The sequence below is a fragment of the Coturnix japonica genome, chromosome 1 (assembly GCF_001577835.2).
Source record: "Coturnix japonica isolate 7356 chromosome 1, Coturnix japonica 2.1, whole genome shotgun sequence".
Taxonomy (NCBI): domain Eukaryota; kingdom Metazoa; phylum Chordata; class Aves; order Galliformes; family Phasianidae; genus Coturnix; species Coturnix japonica.
In genome coordinates, this window is record NC_029516.1 from 119,443,355 (window position 1) to 119,466,433 (window position 23,079).

The following is a 23,079-nucleotide window of genomic DNA, read 5'->3' on the forward strand; positions in this document are numbered from 1 at the left end:
TTTTATCTTGAAGTTTTGCTCTATCTTTAAGTGGGAACTGTAGGTTGTGGGGAGCTTTTTTGTTTTGTCCCGTTGAAAGAGCCTTTCTGTTGTGGCTTTCTGTTTCCTATCATCTGTTGTGATTAAGAGTTTTCTACGCCTTCTGTTTTCTCTGGCTTTTTCCGAAGGTTTGGTTTAGCTGATAGTGTTAATCCACTCTTCTTTTTCCACAGTCAAACTTAAGAGAGAAGACACGAGCCTTTAATGTCATAAAATAGAATCATCACCTTCAGAGCCTGACCAAAAAACAATTGCCCTCTTGGTCAGGCTTTGCTTCCTGCTGGCTCATATAATTAGGTAGCGTCACCGGCTTCCCTCATCTTACCAGGGAAATGGGGAAGGTGCTGTTTGCATCACGTAGTGTTCTGCTGACTTGACTTGGGCTTGCTGTCCCCAGCTGTGCTCTACAATCATTTCCCATTATATTGGATCTGGTACTGCAGCGTTAGCTCGTGTCACTGGTCCCTGTGTGGGTGCTCTCTCAGGGGGTGCAGCTTGCTTTCCAACAGTTCTAGGCATATATAACACACATAATACACATTTGAAGCAGGAAAAACAAGACATCTTAAAATCTAGAAAGAAAAGTTGGTGGTATTCATCCATTCATCAATGGGTAGGAATAAGAAAACAGCCCTAAGTTTGTTTTCTTGCTTTCGCTAACATTGCTGAGCTTGCAAATCCTTGTATTTTCAGTTTCATAACCCACTTATGTTTGGTGTGTGGTTTAGAACAATTAAATAATCACTCTCAAAGCTTTCTGTGTCGTGCAGGGTTTTCAGTGTGTTCCTCTGAGAAATGTTTGCTGAAGAGAGAATGCCTATTTACCTTAACAGCTGTGAGTAAAACGCTTACAAGTGTCCCATTCAGCCTTTGGAACTCGCTGATTTTAGAATAAGCTTGTATTTAGTCTCTATTACTGGACTTAGAACCCGTATTTACAGAGAGGATGGCTCTAGAGTGCTTTATTTGCTCCAAAACTAACGCAAAACCAAATGGCCGCAAACAGATGGTTCAGCTTCTTTCGGTCTTTTTGAAGCCGGGTTTGTTTTCTTTCTAAGCAAAAGATGACTTAATGACAGCAGTGTTCTTTGAGGCTGGCTGCAAGAGCTGGTGCCATGGAAATGATGAAACATCTCCAAAGTTGCCTCAGCAAAAACGAGTCCGGTGGTTATGCAGGAATGTGGGCAGTGAGCTTGCAGCAGTGATGCATTTTCTGCCATTTGAACTTTACAGAGAGATCTTCAAACCGACCCTAATTAAAATCTTTTAGCGTGTTTTTACTTATTATCTCAGTTCTCAGTTAGGGCCACAAAGAGGAGGCTGGAGCACCTCCCCTATGAGGACAGGCTGAGGGAGTTGGGCTTGTTCAGCCTAGAGAAGGCTGCGGGGTGACCTCATTGCAGCCTTTCAGTACCTGAAGGGAACTTACTCCCAGGAGGGGAGTAAACTCTTCGAAGGGCTGACAATAGCAGGACACGGGGAAATGGTTTTAAGATAAAAGAGGGAAGATTTAGGTTGGATGTTAGGGGGAAGTTCTTCACTAGGAGAGTGGTGAGGTCCTGGAACAGGCTGCCCAGGGAGGTTGTGGATGCCCCGTCATTGGAGGTGTTCAAGGCCAGGTTGGACGGGGCCCTGGGCAACCTGATGTAGTAAATGTGTATGTTTGGTGGCCCTGCCAGGCAGGGGGGTTGGAACTACGTGGTCCTTGAGGTCCCTTCCAACCCGGGTCATTCTGTGATTCTAAAGCACAGATGAGCTGTAGTAGTTACATTCGCGTTCATCAGTGCAGTGGCACTCGGACAAGCGCTTTGGGTGTCTGTGTATGCTTGTACTTTGGCATGACAGTGTTACCTCCTTAGCTTTGTTTGCATAGCTCGGTGTTGGATTGCTGGCTGTTAAAAGGCTTTTCAACTGAATTCTGCTTCTCTTTGTGAAGTTTCATTTAACTAATTTCAGTAGAGTCCAATCGATGCAAATGAGGGCAACTCAGCTCCTTTGCGTTCTGCTGATTAATCCCATTGCTGCACTCTGTCAGTTCGTGTGAGGAGTGGTAGTTTTCTCTATCACTGCTATCCCTTGTCGCATAGTCACACATTGCCCATTGATAAGGAGGTTCTGCTCAGTGTTTGGGGATATGGATTGCAGGTACTGCTGTCAGTGTACTTAAAGCCATAATAGATTGAGAGCTAAGAAAGGGACTAAATAGGATCTCATCGTTGCAAGCCATTGCATCAGAAAAGGGACTTGCTCCAAGATGAGAATTGTTCCTCATGTTTTTAACAACAGCCACAAAAAGCCACAAAACAACAAACAAAACAACCAACACCCTTATAGATGAGTTATTTTAGTATTATGCATCAGTTGTTATGTAATTTTTTTTTTTTTTATTGGGGTTTTAGCCATCAATGTCGATTCCTTGTTATAGGAGCAAGAGAAGCACTGGGTTGGTCTCTTTCAGACCACACGTATGTCAGTCATGGGGGACTTCCCACTTTTCTGACTCAATAGCTTGCAACTGTTTGGGATCTGATAAGTAGGAGAGCTGCTGGCAGTTGTCTTACATAGGACTGAGCCGAGGTAGGTGGCAGCTTTTCATTCATTCCCAGCTCTTCAGTAAACGTTTCATGCTTTCTCTTATAGGCAGGTTTTGAGACTGTAGCTCTATTTGTCACTGTTCATGTTCAATATGGAACACAAGGTGGGTTTTTGGAGCATTGCTGGCCTTGACCACATGTGATTGCAGGAGTGTTGCTGAATTTCTTTTCTTGCTTCTGCCTTAAGCACCTCCAAGTATTGAGGATGGTCTGAGAAGGTTTGATCCTGATTATATGTACTAGCACAGTATTCAGACAGGGGCTCACTGAATATCCAGGAATCTGTTAGCAACCTTGCTTTTTAATCCTGTGCAATGCAAGTTTTCGGTAGTTTTGTTTGATATCTGAATTGTAGCGATTGCTGTGTCCTTGTTATGCATTACTGCTATCTCCTTTAATTAGCCCAACTGCTGTGTCTTCTCCCAGCGCATAGTTTTATCCTGTGTTAGGCACAGATGCCCTTGGAGAAATGTCTGCAGCTATTTAGTGTTTGTAAAATTGCTTGTTGAAGTTTGCATACGGAGTACGTGCACCTAGCTCTTCTTCCAGCTTACTGTTGTTTTGGCAATATCAGAAGTAGGGAATGTGAGGGAACTCTTCATATCTGGCAGCAAAACCAGAGGCTGGGATCACAAGAATAAGAAAGGTGGCTCTGACTTTGCTTCTTGAAACAGCGGCAGAAGAAACCAAGGCAAATGCTCCCTCCTCAGTGGTGCAGTAGGGCTTGGCTCTCAGTTCTGTGCTCTGTGGTACTCCTTGAGGTGTGTGCTGAGGGGATATGAGGATATTTGTGTGGGAAGCTGACAGCGGGATTGGGGTAGGACCCTTGTGAAGGCTGAGTGTGGGGCATAGGGTTAGAAAGAAACATGAAGGCCTGTGCGTGGGCCTGTGTGTAGCGTAGTTAGCTCGAGGTGTAGGGATGATTGCTGACGTTTTTATTTCAGCTCTCTGTGCTACCCCTGGTGCACAGCCAGTTAAACTGCGTATAAAAACAGCCCTTCAACATCAAGTCAGCTGTTTCTAAGGTGCTAACGACCCCAAAGTTTATTCTGTTTCCCCTTGGGGTACGTGGGGGATTGGTTTAGTAGTCTGCATTAACTACTGGAGAGTTATGTTTCTGTGAGAAATGTATTAGTAGATATAATTAAGATTGGGCCTGTCATTACTAGAAAGTCCTTGAGGCCCTGGAGCTGTGAGGGGTCTGGAGCACAAGTCTTATGGTGAGGCTGAAGGAGATGGGATTGTTCAGTCTGGAGAAGAGGAGGCTCAGGGGAGAACTTAGTGCTCTCTACAGTGACCTGAAAGGAGGTTGTGGTGAGATGGGGGTCGGCCTCATCTCCCAGGTAGCAGCTATTGGATGAGAGGGAATGGCCTTGAGCTGTACCACAGGAGATTCAGGTTGGACGACAGGAAATGCTACTCCTCCAAAAGGGTGGTGAGGTACTGGAACGGGCTGCCCAGGGAGGTGGTGGAGTCACTGACCCTGGAGGTGTTCAAGAAACATTTAGATGTTGTACTGAGGGACATGGTTTAGTGGGAAATACTGGTGATAGGTGGACAGTTGGACTGGATGATCTTGGAGGTCTGGCTGGTCTAAGTGGGTGGCAATGACTGAGACGGTGCAACTTTGAGTTAGATAATAGTTTTCTGCACATATGCCTAAGAGGAAGTTAGCTGAGATATCAATAGCAGATTAAGTTATTTTAACAAACCTCTGGGAACAAGACTTGGTCTTTGCTCCCTTCTGCTGGTACAAGTAAAGGGAAAAAGTGCATTTGATTTACAGTTATTGGTACAAGTAAAGGGAAAAAGTGCATTTGATTTACAGTTATTGGTAAAAGAAAGGGAAAGAGACTTTACTTCTTGGTTTCAGATGAGGTTACTTTTAGCAAGAAAGGAAGATACTTTTGAAACAGAAGCTTAAGCTCTCGTCCTCATTAGATCTCAGTGTATTATTTCACATGCCTAGTGAAACTTCTTTTAGCTGTCTTTAGGCCTGGCAGAGGTGCTACAACGTCTTGGGGGTGTTCAAGAAACGATTGGATGTCGTGTTGAGGGATATGATTTAGCCGGGAAGTATTGGTGATGGTTGGACTGGATGATCTTCTAGGTCTTTTCCAACCTTGATAATTCTGTGATTCTTTCAAGCAGATAATACGTATGCAAAGGTTTCCTTTTTTTCCTACAGGGTCAAATAAGGGTGTTGATTTGAATGACTTCTATTTAGATGAACGTTTAAACTCTTGATAACCCTCCTTTCTCTTTGCATTTTAGTGCAAAAGATGATATAGATATTGATGCCCTTGCTGCTGAGATAGAAGGTGCAGGCGCTGCAAAAGAACAAGAGCCTCAGAAATCCAAAGGCAAAAAGAAAAAAGAAAAGAAGAAACAAGATTTTGAGTAAGATTATTTTTTTTTTTTACTGTCCATGCTATTTTATTTTTGCAAAACTTCATTTATTTAAGTGCTATAACTTTTCCTATTTTAGTGAAGATGATATCCTGAAGGAGCTGGAAGAACTGTCAATAGAGGCACAAGGAGGGAAAGCTGACAAGGAACCTTCTACAGGAAAGGTGAATGCTGTGGGGGAAAGGGGGAGACTATGTAATAGGAAATAATTGGGATACGAGACACCTCCATCCTAGAAAAGTTAGTCTGTGTTGTGCTTGGAACTCCTAAGTGAAGTTAGTGGGTATTCCGTACTGTACTTGTTCGTTATAGTAAATGTCAGTTGTGAAATATTTTACCCTAAGCAGTGTCTTTGTGCAATGATTATCATTCAAAGTCAATCAGAATAAATTTTAACTGTGGGCTGAGTGTAGTACATTCAGCAGCAATAGTTACTGCTTTTCAAACTTCATCTTCAGTAAGGAAAGTTTTTCTTGGTATCTCTGAATGCTGCTAGCTCTCAAAAGCATGTCGTTTTCCTTGGCTGATTTAATCATTTAATTACCAGGTTGAAAATGACAACGAAGATAGCTTATCAAAACAGGACAAAAAAAGGAAAGGAAAGAGCAAAAAAGCCAACCTTGAAAATGACTACGACAGTGAGGAAATGGAAGATAAAGATAGAAAATCTAAAAAAACTCAGAAAGGAAAACAAGATGTACTTTCTGGCAGCGATGATGATGATCTTGAGATTCAGCCTAAGAAAAACAAAGGGAAAACTCAGAAGTCAAACAAAAAGCACGAACTGTCAGAGGATGAAGCTAACGTTAAGAAAAGCAAGGAGCGTGTGGGGACGTTGTCTTCAGGTGAGAGCGGTGATGAATCGGATGAGTTCTCCCAGCCTAGAAAAGGACAAAAGAAAAACCAAAAAGCAAAGCCCGCTGCTGCTGTTGGAAGTGGGGATGAGGAAGAAGAATCATCATTCAAGGTAAAAACGGTAGCTCAAAAGAAGGCAGAAAAGAAAGAGCGTGAAAGGAAAAAACGTGAGGAAGAAAAAGCCAAACTGAGGAAACAGAAGGAGAAGGAAGAATTAGAAGGTGGTAAGGAACCAACAAAGCCAAAGGAAGCTCCAAAAAAAGGTGAAGAGAAGGCTTCTCCTGATGTCGCAGCAGCCACTGGCGAAAAAGGAGAAATTCCTGCTGGAGCAGAAGGTTTGTAACGTGGTTTCTAAAACTGTAATTTAAATGTGATAGTTTTTATCAGGAGGCCAGAGTATTGACGGGCTTTGAGGGTGACTTGTTGCTTTATTCTAAATCTGGAGTAGCGGTCATTTGGTGGCCTTGTCTTCCTCTTTGTTGGCTCACATGTGGCTATTTTTTCTGACCTGTAGTTTATTCAGGTACAGGTGTAAACAAAAGCCAGATGGTGAATTCTCATTACCAGGCGTACGTAGCAGTTCTGTAACGTAAACATAATTTTTCTGCCCAATTATTGTTAGACATCTGTTAGATTAAGTCTTCAGGCCCTGTCTTTGTAACTTAAGAGACAGTTTATTATTTTTATTTTTTTATGAAGTGCTTATATAGTACCCTCTGAAAATGTTCCTCATTTGGAGTTGGTTATAGTGTTGGAAACACTAATTGTATTTAGAACCTTTAAAATATCTGGGGTCTTTGATCTTGTCTCTTCTTTCTGTAGCTGACGACAATGAAGGGGACAAAAAGAAAAAAGACAAGAAAAAAAAGAAAGGTGAGAAAGAGGAAAAGGAAAAAGAGAAGAAAAAGGGGCCCAGTAAAGCTACAGTTAAAGCTATGCAAGAAGCCTTGGCTAAAATGAAAGAAGAGGAGGAGAGGGCAAAAAGAGAAGAGGAAGAACGCATAAGACGACTGGAGGAGTTAGAAGCTAAGCGCAAAGAGGAGGTATGGCATTTCTTACTCTGAGGACAGAGGAAGGGAGAGGGTTGTCTTAACCTGTACTCTTGCTGCTATGCAGCTGCTGTATTAGTCCCTAATGTGTTTTTTCATCAGTGGAATAAACACATAGCTTTTGTGTGAAGTGTGCTTTAATGTTTCTGCATGTATTTTAACCTTTCTCTAGGAACGATTAGAACAAGAAAGAAAAGAAAGAAAGAAACAGAAGGAAAAGGAGAGGAAGGAACGTCTGAAGAAGGAGGGAAAACTTTTAACAAAAGCTCAACGAGAAGCCAGAGCCAGGGCAGAGGCTACTCTTAAACTACTCCAAGCTCAGGGTAAGTTATACTGCTATTGAAAATAAATAAATAAAAATCTATTTTTCATACCCCTTTCTCCTCTTTGCATTTTTTTTTTAAACTATATTTGACTATACTGAGTAAATCTTTGTAAAGCTGGTCCGGATCCTCTTGCATTAATTTGTGTACTCGCTTAAGCACAAGCATTATTTTGCTTGAAGTCAGAAGAACAGCGTTATCTCCTTATGTTTGCTTCAGGAAAAGGATATATGGAAGCTTTCGTACTTCTCAGTCAGGTAGAATCTACATCTCCATTGCATTGAAGAAAATGTATTTAATGTGTTGTAATCCTGTTTTGTCCCTGGTGACTTGTTTCTGTGGCTAAGGAAAGAAGAGAATTCTAGAGGCTAAGGAGTATTCCTATTATATATGTAAAGAACCACTGTCTGACTCTTTGCTGCTAGGGAGTGTGAATCGATAGAAGTCTCTGTAGCTAGTGAAATGAATCTTTAAACACACAGTAAGCTGATTTTTTTTTTCTTCAGTCACTCTTGTAATTACTAGAATCCTTCTACCTCTTTGCAGCCACAACTGGGTTTTTCTCAAAGCAACACAGTTAATTAGGTGGGTACCTGAAGGAATTCTGAGATTTCAGGAGGTGCAGCGATAATTAAAGGAGTAATTTATTTTTGCACCAGACTTTTGTTCTTAATTGAATCCTTTCCAATGTTACAGTATTGGAAGGCGAGGTGATGACTTGAAATTGCCATTATTTTAATACCTAGAAAGAAAAAAAAGCTGTCCTGTAAGAGGTGAAAAACAAACAAAAACGCCACAAACCCCTCCTCAGAAATAAAAAACAAGTAGAGCAAAAGACAGAATTCTATCTACTGAACAGCCTTAAGCTCTTAAGAAGAGGTGTGCATCTTAACTGTTCCGGATTGCCTGTCATTTCTGAATGCGTTTCAGTGTAGCAGACTTTACACTGTCATGTTTGAACTTCAGGTCCTATGGAAATTTGATTTGTTGTTTTTTTTCTGTTAGTAGTGTAACTTCTTTAGAAGTGGACACAGTATCTGAAGAACTGCATTTAACATTGCTCAAGTTCTGCTGCTTTTGATACTGAGTCTGCTTTGTGAGAGTTAAAATATGCACTGAACCTACTTTCTGCTCTTTTCCTTCTGTCATCTGGCAATTCTTGAAAACTTAAAGCAAGCAATCACCTGATTTATTATTATTATTATTATTTTTTTAAAGTATTTTATTTTTCCCTACCAATGTTTTTACAGGTGTTGAAGTGCCATCCAAAGACTCTGTGCCAAAGAAGAGGCCCATATATGAAGACAAAAAGAAAAAGAAGCAGCAGCAGCCAGAAAATAAAGAAGGTGTGGTTTGCATCTAGGAATACTTGATAAATTAGTCATGCTTCAGGAAATGTTTGTGGAATAAATCAGCTAAAGCTGTATTAATTGCACTTTAGAGTGCCTGCTGGTTTCTTCTGTTGTTCTTTAGTTGTGCTTGTTTTTGTTGTTTCTTTTAACATTCAACATTAAGTATCATGGCTACCTTCCACTTCCATATAAAAAGCTGAGCAGGCTGCTCATCTGAATTATAGAACTTCAGCTTTTTTAATAGAGCAGTATAGCAAGAATGAGTAGTTTATTGGTACCAATTCATTTTCTCTTGTATTTGTGAGAAAGTGGCTTTTCATTTAATGTTCAAATCAGTGGTGATTGTCATAGTGAGTAACCGAACTATCACGTGAATGCATGGAAGGCCAGATGTTTCTCACATAAGTTGCACACTTTAACTTTGTTTTAACTGAGTATGTGGGACTTTAGTTAGTTTGCTATCAAACTGAAATTTTCTTTAATAGCTCAACTTAAAATGAAATTTACATGAATTTAAATGTCTAACTATACTTTGAAGTTTGGCCTTCTGAAAGGCCGTGGAAACTAATTTGCTTTCTTGCAGTTTCAGAAAGCTTGGAGGTGACTCCCCCGGCTGAAGATGCAGTAGAACTAGAAACACTGGTAAAAGAAGAGTCTCCTCTTCCACCAGAGCCAGGTTAGTAGTAATGCTAATACACTCAATGCATACAGTAAGACTCTGTGGTGGTACCGCGTGGCAGACATTTGCTGTTTTTAACACACTTCCTTTATACCTTGTTGGATGCGAGCTGAGTGGCCATCCATTCTTAGGGCAGCTGCCTTCCTTTCAAAGGCATGAATGGATGGAATTTTGAGGAATAAAAGGCATGAAGCATCAGAATGAGATTGCAAGGGTCCCTTATTCTTAGTGAACTCCTGTGTTCAACTACCTTAGGCAACTGTGTCACATAGGTATAATCAGTGCCCTATGATTAGCTCCCTTGACTTTTCATTTGTTTTCTGAAAGGAGATTTTTCAGGTGTTATGTGGGAGCTGGGGGAAATACATTGTTTCTCGTGACAGCCCTGCAGTCTTCATGGTGATTGTATTCTCAGCTTGAAGTGTTTTGTTTTCCCAAGTGCTGAATGCAGTGAATATGGATTAGCTTGTAAAACTGAGGTGGAATTGGCCTACTGGGTGACTGTTGCTGTCATTTTTCCTTACACACAATATTTACTTTGGCAGAATAGCTTAATACTGGACTTCATCCTCAGTGAGGAGACAGTTTCAATTTTGACCCTTATTTTTAAGCCAGGCAAGTAGTGACAAAGTTTCCAGCTCTGTAAAAATCAAACTGAATGTGTACTCTAATTCTGGCTTGATATATTTTGAAAGAGCAATTCTGGTGCTATAAAAGAGCTGTCTGGCAGGAAATCAGTTCCTAGCTAATGTTAGAGCAGTATGAAATTTATTCTTTCTTCACATGAAATTTCATGACTGCGTGTCGTTTAGTGCCCCTTTTGGAGAGTATTAAGAATCTGCATTATTCCATTTGTCTATTAAAAGCTGCAGTCTCTTCTTATATCCGATTGAGCTCCTGCTGGAATGAATTAATTTAATCTGGAATTCATGATGTTGTATAATTGTGTCAAGGCACCTGGAGTCTTAAAATAGCACTTTCTGTAGACATTTTGTACTAATTAGAGACTTCAAGTGTGGTTACAGCACTAATTTGTTTCTCTGTCACTTTGCTACACATGGCTAATGGTTAATTGGGCAGCTCCTGTCAGGAACATGATTTTGGTAGAAGTTTGTGAGGCGTGTATGAGGCAGCGAGTCACTATATCAGTGCTTTATCTGTCTTCCAAAGATAAGCTGTGCTAGGCAAAGGGGATAGAACTGTAAGATTTACGTGGAGAGGGACTGAAGGTTACGTGTTTCTTAAGTTATGCAGTTATGCAGTTTCTTAAGTATGCAGCATTTTTCTATTTAGATATGGAGATAATTTGGTATAATTACGGTAGCAAACTTGTGAGGTTTCAGCAATCCATATGGCAAAGGAAAGGTGATCTAAAGTGGTGTGTATTGATGAGCTGTTTCTTTTCCTTTAATATTGGATTTCTTCCTTTTCAGAAGAAAAGGAGGAAGAAGAAGAAGAAGATGCAGGCTTGGATGACTGGGAAGCCATGGTTAGTGATGAAGATGGAGAAAAAGGTAAGTACGTAAATACGAAGTGGGTGTATTTTATTCTGATTAACAGTTGTTCTCAGGGCTTCATTTTTTGTCTGTGTAGGAAACAGTAGTGTGCTTAGACTCCCCTCCTCCCCCTGTTAAATGATTTGCAAGGAAAGTGTGATAGGAAATAAACATAAGACTCTGTTCATCAGAGGCACAGCTTTCACTGACTGAACAAATATGGTTCAGTACTCCCCTTTGGAAATACTTGTGCAATTATCACCTAAAATAAATCAGTTGGATATTTTTATTTTAATGGGAGTAAAGAAGTGAAAAATCCCCTCCTCTTCATGTATGTTTAAACCTCATCTGGAAGCCAAGAGAACTTTTTACTTGGTACTGTATTTCTCTAGTAGCTATTCCAAATCCCTAATGGTTTAAAACTACAGAAATCTGGCATCATGTAGGAGAATACCTTTAACACAAGTTCTCTAAGAAGTGAGAGACTGAGGTGGCCTGAAGGTTAGTGTGTATGCATCATAGTAAGTTCTAGATACCTTTTCTCCTCTCCTTTGAGGGGCAAGCATAGAAGAATTAACAGAATATCGATATTCCTGAGCATGTATGCCAAAGCCTTTATTTTGTCTGTGGTCAATGGCAGCGTCTACTGGGATTATTAAGAGCTGAGCAAAGATGTAGGGGTAATTTTTCAGGTATTTTCCTCCTCTGTTGGAGAAAGATATGTCGCTGTGGGTCTTCCTGAACAGTAGTTGATTACTGTAGTTAGTGCTTCCATGATCTGCCTTCAAGTTTTTTTTTTTTTATTTGCTCAGCCATGGACACTTTATATTTAATTACCAGTGTGTGTTCCTGTGGTCTTAGACCGTTCTACCTTAAAGTACTAAAAGAAAAGTGGCCTAAAGTGGCTGCTAACCTTCTTTAAAGTCTGTTGCTACTGAGGAGAATGATGTATTCAGCTTCTTTCTACTTGTATTTTAAGGAACTGCCAACGTGGTGTGTGTGGGGGAAAAACCTTCCTGGGAATTAGGTCTACTCTATTAATAAGCTGATGGACTTTAAATATAACAAGGAAACACTACTAATCTCTAAGAGCAGTGAGCCTACTAGCAGCTTCATGAAGAGAACAAGGTATAGCTTTAAAGAGGGTTTGTTAGCTGGTCCTTTGCGATCTTACAGGTATGGTAACCAGGGAGCTTTCAAAGAAAGATTACTTGCAGAGAGTTCTTGTTTATTGAGGAATTCCTTTGGGAAGTATTAAGTTACCTAACAGTCTAGGAAAATTTAGGATGAGACATTTAAAGTAGTAGAAAAGCTCAGTTGTTCTCATTATTTCTTCTGTTTAAATATACCTTCCTGATCAGTAATTCACTGAATCCGTATTGTGTTGAAGTATTGTTTTGCTTAGAAGTGGGAGTGCATCCATTCCTTTTTGAAGTGTATGGAGCTTTATGTGCAACTTACTTTGCAGTTTCTAAACACTTAAGTCAGCAGCTCTGAACATGAAACACATTTTTGTTTACAGTTGACAAATGATTTTGCATTGCACTTCTGGAGTGGAACCTAATCTGAGTCCTCTCTCTTTGACAGTAGACTCAATAGACTTCCTTCATTTCTTTTTGTTGCTCTTTCTCCTGGAAATGTGATTTCAAGGCAGTTCTTACTTCAGATTTCATTGTTTTGATAGAGAGCAAACCTGTTCACATCGAAGTCAAAGAACAAAATGAAGTAGAGGAGGAAGAGGAGGAGGAGGAGGAAGATGAAGAGGAAGAAGAGGAGGAGAGTGAAGAATCTGAGGATGCGGAAAGTGAAGGGAGTGAAGATGAGGATGAGAAGACCTCAGATGAGAAGGATGCAGATTCCCAAGCTACTGGAAAACAATCTGTGGAAAAAAAGCCCAGCAAGGAAATTAGCTCTGATTCCGAGTATGACTCTGATGATGACCGCACTAAGGAAGAACGCGCTTATGACAAAGCTAAACGGAGAATTGAGGTATTTGGATGCAGCTTTATTTGGAGAATTCTCATAATGTGTAAGAAACATTGTAATTTCCAGTTCGCAGAAAGGCCTTTTAACTGTATTTGCCAAAACAATGGCTGTGTCATGACACCGTTTAGGCAGGTCCAGAAATTGGGATGATTAAGAAAAAATACCTGGTTTTGCCTGGAGCCCATCTAACACAACTTGATAAGAAAGAATGTGTGTGTCAGCATCACTCTTCCCTGCCGCTCCTTCTTCTGGACAAAGAGGCTTTTATCCTTTACAGAGAAAGATTTTAGTGTTAGAAGCTGCATTTCTAAATTGTATAGCATTTTTGTGACTACTACAATGCCCTTTGTTTCCTTACCCAAGTTCCTTCTTCAAAATACACCATCAATAAAGCTAATAATAACTCAGCCTGCAAGGCTGTAACAATAACAGCAACAACAAGCATAAAACATGTTAAGTATTTGCTGTAAGCGTTTGGACTTGGGAAAAGAAGAATGGCCGGCCTTGAATTGCCTTGAAAATTTAAGTCCCACACTTAGCTTTGTTTAGTGTAGATATGTGGTCAGTTCAAGGGGTGAGCTGTGTTTCTTGATTTATACGTAACAATTTTCCTTTATCTTCTATATAGAAGCGTCGAGCTGAAAACAGCAAAAATGCCAACACTGAAAAGCTGAGAGCACCGGTTATTTGTGTCCTGGGGCATGTAGACACAGGCAAGACCAAAATTTTAGATAAGGTAAAGATGTAGAATGTGAAGATACCTCTCCTTGTGTGTGGTTTTTTTTTGGGGGGGGTTAAAAATAGGGAAAATGAAATTGCCCTCAAAGGGATTATTTTACATGGGATCTTAAATGGGAATAAATATTAGGAATTATCTCAGGAAGGGTGGTCAGGCACTGGAATGCACTGCCCAGGGAGGTGGTGGAGTCATCGACCCTTGGGGTGTACAAGGAAAGACTGGATGTTATGTTGAGGGACATGGTTTAGTGGCAGCTATTGGTAATAGGTGAACGGTTGGACTGGATGATCTTTTAGGGCTTTTCCAACCTTGGTGATTCTATGATTCTATGATTTCTGTTTTTTTGTGTTTGCCTTCAGCTCCGCCATACTCATGTGCAGGACAGTGAAGCTGGTGGGATCACCCAGCAGATCGGTGCGACTAATGTGCCCCTTGAAGCTATTAATGAACAAACTAAGATGGTGAAAAATGTAAGTTATAGCACTTTAAAGACTTAAAAATATATACATAAACTGTAAACTAGCTACTACTTTGGCTTTATGAGATATCCCTACAAAGTCAGATGCCCTTTTCCTGCCAGTGTTGGTGTTGATTTAATTCCTGTAGTCAATAACTGTAAGCTCGGACTTTTGAAACTTACTATTTTACTGTTAAAAAAACTTCACTTCTTACTGCCTGTGCTGAAATGAGTCCACTTCACAGGTAACGAATGTTATTGTTACAGGAATAGCAACTGTTGTGTATTGCTGGTTTGGGATACTATATGCTGCCTGTAGCAGCTGACTGAAAAAATTTGGCAGTGATGTCTGTTTCTAAGGGATGGAAATATTACTTGTAATTGAAGTAATCCTAAGACTATTCAGCTAAGTGCTAAGGAAGTGTTTAGTTTGTCCAGTACAGTTGGCTGCTACTGAAAGTAACAATGAGCTTGCATTGTTAGCTCCTGTAAAATCCTAACAGTAGAGTCTCTCTCAGATCTATACATAGTTTTTCAACTGATTTAATTTTACAGAAGTTTTATGCAGGCCTTTAAAAATGTGAAATCCCTGGGGAGGAGGAAATATTCAAAACAAGGGTGATAAATCTTGCTTGCTTGAATGTGTTTTCTGGGCTTTGTCTTTTTTTTTTTTTCTGCTCCCCTCTTAGAGGCTACTTTGCCTTACGAATCTTACCTGAGCTTACGGCTGTTTGACGTCTAGAAGATGTATTGCATTGTACTTTTTGTATTGCAATTAGCTTTGATTTATTTTGTGGAGGTGCTGGCTTTAAAACATGTCTGTGGACTTTCTGAAGCGAGTGCTCTCTGTAAGCTGTCAGCTCGCGAGTTTTTTCTTCTTGCGTTACCTTGCCAAGATGACTAATATTTTGCAATGTTAGTTTGACAGAGAGAACATAAAAATTCCAGGAATGCTGATAATTGACACTCCAGGACATGAGTCTTTCAGGTAATGTTCACTCTCACAGTCTTGTATTTCCCAGAAGATGCCTGAAGCATCGGCATGTATTTTTAACAAAGCACTAAGTCTTTGCCTAGTCTGTTGCGTTTCTTCTTCCTTTATAAAAACTAGAGTAGAGGTTTGCTTACTTTGCAGCTGCTTTTTGTATCTGGTTAATATCTGGCATTTGATATCTGGTTAATATCCTGTCTGTGTGCCAGTTGAGACACGAGTGTCTGTAAAAGCACGTAAATAATTTTTGTTAATACAATTATTGTAAGAGGGAAGGTAGAGGCAGGAAGAAAGGTAGCTGAAGAAGAACAGGTAACCTAGGTATGCTGGCATGAAAAATTCAAGCTCCTTTTCTAGTCTCCAATTCTGTGTCCAGCTGATATAACTGAGTTCAGGACACAGTGAGACACCAGTTGCACAAGTAAACTGATTCCTAGCAGAGTTCTTGTACAGTTCAGGGGTACGGGTGGCATGCGGGTAAGATGCTAGATCAACTTTGAAGTTAAAAACACGCTGTGCACAACTGTTCTCATTGAGGTGGACTTCACAGTCAACAGTACTATTTCAGTGTTTCATGGATACATTATAAAGAACAATCTCTGATGGGGGAAAGATGAGTATTGGATCAGCTTTAACTTTTTATTCACGAGTGTAAGTTTGAGACTGCATTTGGTTTTGTTTTTTCCTTAAAGTTCTGTTGCTACATGATTTTTTTTTTTCTCTTTTAATGCCGCAGCAACTTAAGAAATAGAGGAAGCTCACTTTGTGACATTGCCATTCTCGTAGTTGACATTATGCATGGTTTGGAGCCACAGACAATTGAATCCATAAACCTGTTGAAATCTAAGAAATGCCCCTTTATTGTAGCTCTCAACAAGGTAAGAAAGCTTTTCGCTACAGTGGTGTGTTTTCATATTATAAGAAGAAATTTTGAATCTGTCAGTTTTCTGTCGTCTTCCATGATCTTGAATTGTTTGTGCGAAGACTGAAGCAGTGGTTCTTAGCTCCTTTCTGCTGCATTTCTGAAATCCTTGATGGTCAAACTGCTTCTCAGGAGCTTTGCAGAACAAGGTGGCAGCTTGTCTCACGGTTCTTACTGATAAACTTACGTAACTTGGGAATGCTTTTGAGAGGGAACCGCATATTAGTATTAAGGGTCGCTGGGACTTTTTCCAGATGAGCACGGACTATTATAGTTGAAATGATGAAAATATGACATAGCATTGCTCTCCTGAAATTCTCTCTGACACTGGGTAGATACATAGGGAAATTGTGCCTTTGAAGCAAGTAGATTTGACTGCTAGACATCCAGCGGTGCTACCTGATCAAGTATTTATCTCAAATCGTGTGGTGTAAGCATGGAATTGTCCTTCATGTTGCATAAAATAATGTATTACTGCATTTTCAAGATTGATAGGTTATACGACTGGAAAAAAAGTCCTGATACAGATGTAGCTGTGACTCTAAAGAAGCAGAAAAAGAATACAAAAGATGAGTTTGAAGAACGTGCAAAAGCTATTATAGTGGAATTTGCAAAACAGGTAGGTTGGAATATGCAAGTCTCTTCTGTTAGTAGAAGTGGTGATAAGGATGGTGTTGTGGGTGTGGTGGCTTTGATCTCTTCTGACATGTTGGTGTTTACTGCCCATAAACCAAACTTTGCTGTCAGATAGCAGATCTTTGAACTGCTCCATCTTTAGAATGCTAGTCTGGAGAAAAGCAACAGCTAATTGCTGTGCATGGTCAGTGAAGACATGATTTGCTCTTTAAGTTCTCTGTCCCTATTCTTACGCTCTTTGAGAATCACATGAGAGAATCCCATCTGTCCCTTGGACCCTGGCGGGGTGTGAGTTACGTAGGCTCTGGAAACAGCTGCTGGTGGCATACAAAAGTATGTAGAAACTTAATGTGGTAATAGGCTTTGCAGAGTTATCCCATATCGCATCCAAGTGTAGGTTGAAGCTACATGTTCTGTAACGAGCTGCCAGCAACTGTGTTGGTTTCATTTTAAACTAAATTTGAAAGTCACTGTGGTGGTTGGCTGGAATTGTATATTACTGTTAACTGTGTGTATATGGTGTGTGTGTGTGTGTGTGTATGTATCTGTTTTTCCCCAAGTAACTATTAATCCTGATTGCAGGGTTTGAATGCTGCCTTGTTTTATGAGAATAAGGATCCCCGCACTTTTGTTTCTCTTGTACCTACCTCTGCTCACACAGGGGATGGCATGGGAAGTCTGATAGCTCTTCTCGTGGAGCTAACGCAAACTATGCTGACCAAGAGATTGGCTGAATGTCAAGAACTGAGAGCTCAAGTCATGGAGGTAATTCAGCAGCTATTCTTTGATACTCACCCCTTGCTCCCTTCTACTTTGCTTACAATTAAAAAAAGGAATAGGTGTTTAAGCAGTGAGTAACTTTCTGTCCCTCCTTCATTCAGGTTAAAGCACTGCCAGGCATGGGCACTACCATAGATGTTATTTTAATTAATGGACGTCTGAGAGAGGGAGACACCATTATTGTTCCTGGTGTAGAAGGTCCCATAGTGACTCAGATCAGAGGTCTTCTGCTACCTCCTCCTATGAAGGAGCTCCGAGTTAAGGTATGGAAACTGGTTGGTGCGCTGACATTAAAGGAGCATTTAGAACCAGAATAAAATCAAGTTTTGATACAACTGAGAGCGTAGTAGAATTCAGTAGCACTGTCTAAGGATGAGTTGGAAGGGAAGGCAGTACAATATGTAATGCTGTAGTTACATGGATGTGCCTTTGCAATAGGGGGGTCTGTTGTAACAGTGGGAAAATAAGAAGGTGTAGCATCTATGTGATCTTTTTCCTATTGTCCTTTTCAGAACCAGTATGAAAAGCACAAGGAGGTTGTTGCTGCTCAAGGTGTGAAGATTCTTGGGAAAGATTTGGAAAAAACATTGGCTGGTTTGCCATTGCTTGTAGCTCATAAAGAGGATGAAGTCCCAGTCCTTAAGGTGGGATGGCTGATGTTGACATAAAACACTTAAACTGGGGGTGATTGAGTTCTCTGGTGATGAAGCTCATTCACTGGGCTGTGTGTGCCCTGTACTGTGAGGCTCCAAGTTATGGTACCTGTCCTTATGGCTGTCGTGAACAGGAAGACTTGTGTACCAACAACAGCGATAGAACTAAACCTTGCTTTTCTTTCTAAAGGATGAACTGATACATGAACTGAAGCAAACGCTGAATGCAATCAAGTTAGAAGAGAAAGGTGTTTATGTCCAGGCTTCTACTTTAGGGTCTTTGGAAGCATTACTTGAATTTCTTAAAACGTCAGAAGTGCCAGTAAGTGCTCTCCGTGCTGTGTCTGATGTTGTTTCTATTGCTGCATTGTGTTTGAGTCGATAACTGTTTCCTTTCAACTCAGAAAGGTCAGTGACTGATTTGTGTCCCTTTCCTCTTCCACAGTATTCAGGAATTAACATAGGTCCTGTCCATAAAAAAGATGTTATGAAGGCATCCGTTATGTTGGAGCACGACCCACAGTAAGTCACCTCTTTGCTTTTCTGTGCTGGTAAATGCACAGTGGTGCTTTGGGAATCCCCCCCTCCTCAGCTGCAGTTGTGTGATGTGTCTTTGTGTTGCAGGTATGCAGTCATCCTGGCGTTTGATGTGAGGATCGAACGAGATGCGCAGGAAATGGCTGATAGTTTAGGAGTGCGAATTTTTAGTGCGGAAATAATTTATCACTTATTCGATGCCTTCACAAAATATAGGCAAGACTACAAAAAACAGAAACAAGAAGAATTCAAGTAAGTAAAAGCAGTCCTGTTCTGAATGCTTCATAAGGAATGTAGTCTCTTAATCCTTTTATTACTAAATGATATTGTGTTTAGCTTGTTGATTGCAAGATATTGCTTAGAAGTAGTGAAGGAAGGGAAAGAGGAAGAAGATGGGACAGTTGGGTTTAGTGGAGTGGGAGTGGTGAAGTTGGTTACAAGACTCAGCTCATACAATATGGAGCGTTGTTAGTAAGGTTTCCCTCATGTACTTGGTTGTCCTTCCAGTTCTGTGACAGATGGGAGCTGCAAGCAGAAGGATTTGGATTCTGTTGTTTCATGTTTATGTAATTCCAGTGAACAGGGCTTAGTTCTGACTGCAGTAGTATGAATACACCATCATTTATGGCTTTATGAGGATCCAAAACTTAATTTCGGAAGAGTTTTCCTGCCTGATGTATTGCCCAAATGATGCTGCTAGAATAAACACGCAGGCTGTGTGATAGAGGGCAGAACCGTGTGCTCTGGTCGCTGTTGCATCATCTGTTTCAAAATGCCTTTTCTTTGTTGTCTTCCAGGCATATAGCAGTATTTCCTTGCAAGATGAAAATACTCCCTCAGTTCATTTTCAACTCCCGTGACCCAATAGTGATGGGTGTGGTGGTGGAGGCAGGCCAGGTGAAGCAGGGGACTCCCATGTGTGTACCCAGCAAAAACGTGAGTAAGAGCCTCTTCCTGAGGATGCTCAGTTGACCTGGTAGCTGCTGGGATGACGCACCAGGAAACGCTTGCACGCACTTCCTCCTTGGCTGAGGAGATGCAGTTTTAGGTCAGGTATTGCAATGATGAGCCATCATGATACTCAGCTGGAAGAGTCACGTCCTGCAGCAGAGAGAGCCCTGCCCAGATGCACAGCGTGGCTGTGGCAGGCAGCCTCCTTCCTTTGTGCAGGTTTGATGTTGTGATGCAAAGTAACAAGCAAAGCTTTATTGCTGGTCAATAATGGGGGAGGGAGGACACTCAAATCTTGATGTTCTGAAGGATAACAAATAAATAAGGCAGATGAACTACAGAGTGGTTGGCACCGCTGCCCTTTTCTATGTGTGCTCACAGTGTGCATTGCTTTGCAAGTTCTGAGGTAATGGCTCTGAGAGCTTCATGTGAGCATAGCAGGAACTGAGAGATCACCCCTGCGTGGCTTTTGCTCATCTATCTTACAGTTTCTCCCTTGCGTTGCAGTTTGTTGACATTGGAATAGTTACAAGTATTGAAATAAACCACAAGCCAGTGGAGGTGGCGAAGAAAGGCCAAGAAGTGTGTGTTAAAATAGAACCTATTCCTGGTGAATCACCGAAAATGTACGGACGGCATTTCGAAGCAACAGACATCCTCGTCAGTAAGGTAACGGCCAGCTGTTTTTGGTGTATGACAAAGGGATAACAAAGTGAAACATTCCCACGAAGCCTGAAAAGCTGATACCAGTGGCTCTCAGTCCCCAGTGAGGGTCACTTGAAATTCCTTGTGTATGGCTTTGTTCAACAGCGTTTCTCCGCAGCCTTATTTTGACTTCTGTAGTAGTGCTGCTTAGGACAGCCAAAGGAGTGAGGTACTGTAGCTAAAAGCACTTGGAAGCTCAGTGCAGCAACAGGGGAAACTAGTAAGTGAGCTATTTGCTTACCTTTGTCTGTAGTTGGTGCTCATGGCTCACCCTGTCCTGTTCCATAGATGGGTACCTTTCCTATAGGTTACCTTACAGGTTCAAGGAAAGACTGGATGTTGTGTTGAGGGACTCGGTTTAGTGGGAGCTGTTGGTAATAGGTGAACGGTTGGACTGGATGATCTTTTAGGTCTTTTCCAACCTTTGTGATTCTATGATTCTACTGTGCTCCCAGTGTGTGAAATGCTGCCTTTGTCAACATCTGTTTCTGATGGGCTTGTCTCGTGTGTTACAGATCAGCCGTCAGTCCATCGACGCTCTGAAGGACTGGTTCAGGGACGAAATGCAGAAGTCTGACTGGCAGCTCATAGTGGAGCTGAAGAAAGTGTTTGAAATCATCTAGATCCCTTTTGACAGCGATGGGAGGCAGGAACAGACTTGCTATTCCTGTTCTAAAAGTTACCAACAAAGTCATATACTGAAGACAGTGTTGGACGTACGTTTGGGAGGAAAATATGTGGATAAAATGTTTTCCATGAGAAACCAAGAAATTTACACTGGTTTGACAGTGCTCAATTTACATGTTCCCACGGTTCCAATGTGCCTGTTCACCTTTCCCACCGCCCTTCCCAATACTGGCTGCTGTTTTAAAGTTTGCCCTTTCTTCTCTTCCACCTTCCTTCCACCCTTCTACCCCCTCCCCCCCTCTCCAAAATAAAGTAAAATAAATTGAATTTTTATTACAGAACTAAAGCTCTTTCACTTTTATACTGATGAGATCAGTACTGCAGTATTTGATTAACTAAGCTTCTGCAGACTTTGTGATTCCTGGGCCATTTTTGATGTAAGAAGTACTTCTTTATTTATGCATACCTCTCTCCTTCACTCTCTTTTCCAGCATTCTTCTGCTTTGTGCCTATAGCCATTTTTTTCTTTTCTAAATAGACAACTAGGCAATTGGGTCTTTCTGTATTTGCTTTGTGTGAAATGATGTAAAGCGTAGTTGGCCGCCTTCTACTGCTTGTACAGTTCATGACAGTCAACCTGTAATCATTATAACGCAGAGCTGCAATAAAGGAGATGGACAATACAGCTGCTTGTTTGATGGTGCTTCAATAAACACAATGTCCCTCACAAGTTGCAGGTCAGAACGACGGGAGGGCTGTGGCACCTCTGCAGCTGCTGCGGAGTGACGATGGTCTGCATGGAAGTGCTGGCACTGAGTGCTGCCACAGACGTATGGTTGTGTGTCACAGTAGGACTGGTCTGGTTCAAAAGGTGTTTTGGTTCTGTGCTGACCAGCAATCAGTGCTCCCCCCATCTACCTTTCCTCATGCACTCCTCTGTTAATGTACAACTTGGGGTGAGAGCTGGGAAACAAACGGAAGCTGAAGTGAATCCACAAGGATGTGAGGCTTTTAACATTTAAAGTCTAAGAATTGAACTTGCAGTGAGCAGTTTGATCACGTTTCTTCTGCCACTTAGATCTCTTCAGTTAGAAAAGAACCTCAATTTTATCCATGCTCCATTACAAAGGAACATTTAATACCTTGCCACCTTTGATAACTGAGTTTAATAGAACTTACTGGGCCTTTTTTTTTGCTTTGATAGATTTTATCTTGCCCTGGAAAAGGATTTTTTCATCATATTGGAGTGAGGTTAGAGATTCACATCACTGTGTAAGGCTGTGGCTTAAAATAGGAGCTCTGGTGTCTCAGAGAGGAGACTGCAATTAACTGCTGTAATTTTCTTTTGCAAACTATGCAACCATGAAAGCTGCACTAATAAAAGATGTTAAGATCGTGGATGTCAACTAACGTGGTCTTGATGTGTTCTTGTTTCCTCGCAGGATGATGCTCTTTTTGCAGGATGCTGTTACAAAACTTGCCAAATACCTCCATTAAATGGTGGTTAGGGGAGCAGAAAACTTAAGTACAACATTTGGGCTTTCTTTTCAATCAGCTGAATCACCTTCCTTCAAGATACTGAGCTAAATGTTACTACACAAAGTTGATATGCATCTAGAAAAGCAAACGCGCCCATAACACCAACAGCAGAGGTGTAAGCATTCAAATCCCTTATCTTGGGCAAATGGTTGGGGTTATTCCATAAAATATCTCAAGTTGGAAGGGACCCATAAAGACCATCAAGTCCAACTCCAGGCTTCACACAGGACCATCCAAATAAATCAGACCATATGGCAGAGAGCAATGGCCCAACACTCCTTGAACTCTGTCAGCTTGGGGCACTGAGTACAGCCCTGGGCTGCCTGTTCCAGAGCCTGACCACGCTTTGGTCAGAACCTTTTCCTGACAGCGGGTATAGATCCCTTCTTAACTGACTTCTGCTACTCACACAGCCTGTGTTGTTGCACAGAGGAAATGCACGTTACCTGGTGGGATGTGAAGAGTGGAATGTGGCTCTACTCCAAGTATGAGCAATTTGGAGGATCAATACAGACTTATTGCTCCACCCTGGCTCACTCTCTGGCCTACAGGGCTTATTTTGAGTAACTTTAAGGGTCTCCGTTTGTTCTCCTTTATGAACATACAGCTCCAGGGACTACTCTAGTTGTGAACATACAGAGCTCAGAGAGCACATGGACCTCAGCTACCACCTGTGCTGGGAAAGCCTGGGCAATACAAGCTTCTTTAACTGAAGGATGAAGCAGAAATGAGATGGTTTTCTTCCCTTGGTCTGAAATCT

At 41.2% G+C, this 23,079-nt stretch overlaps 1 protein-coding gene across 1 annotated transcript; it reads left to right on the top strand.

Moving 5' to 3' along the window:
• The first annotated feature begins 4,000 nt into the window (after nt 1-4,000).
• On the top strand, nt 4,001-21,465 carry EIF5B (eukaryotic translation initiation factor 5B). Its single transcript, XM_015851386.1, has 24 exons — nt 4,001-4,068; nt 4,908-5,033; nt 5,122-5,206; nt 5,590-6,232; nt 6,720-6,940; nt 7,119-7,269; nt 8,520-8,615; nt 9,205-9,297; nt 10,734-10,814; nt 12,481-12,785; nt 13,411-13,518; nt 13,881-13,991; nt 14,899-14,966; nt 15,706-15,847; nt 16,379-16,510; nt 17,110-17,292; nt 17,409-17,570; nt 17,820-17,951; nt 18,151-18,282; nt 18,406-18,482; nt 18,585-18,749; nt 19,295-19,433; nt 19,956-20,117; nt 20,669-21,465. Exons 1-24 carry the CDS (start codon nt 4,001-4,003, stop codon nt 20,774-20,776), a joined length of 3,690 nt encoding a protein of 1,229 aa, XP_015706872.1. The 3' UTR covers nt 20,777-21,465.
• Nucleotides 21,466-23,079: the final 1,614 nt, after the last annotated feature.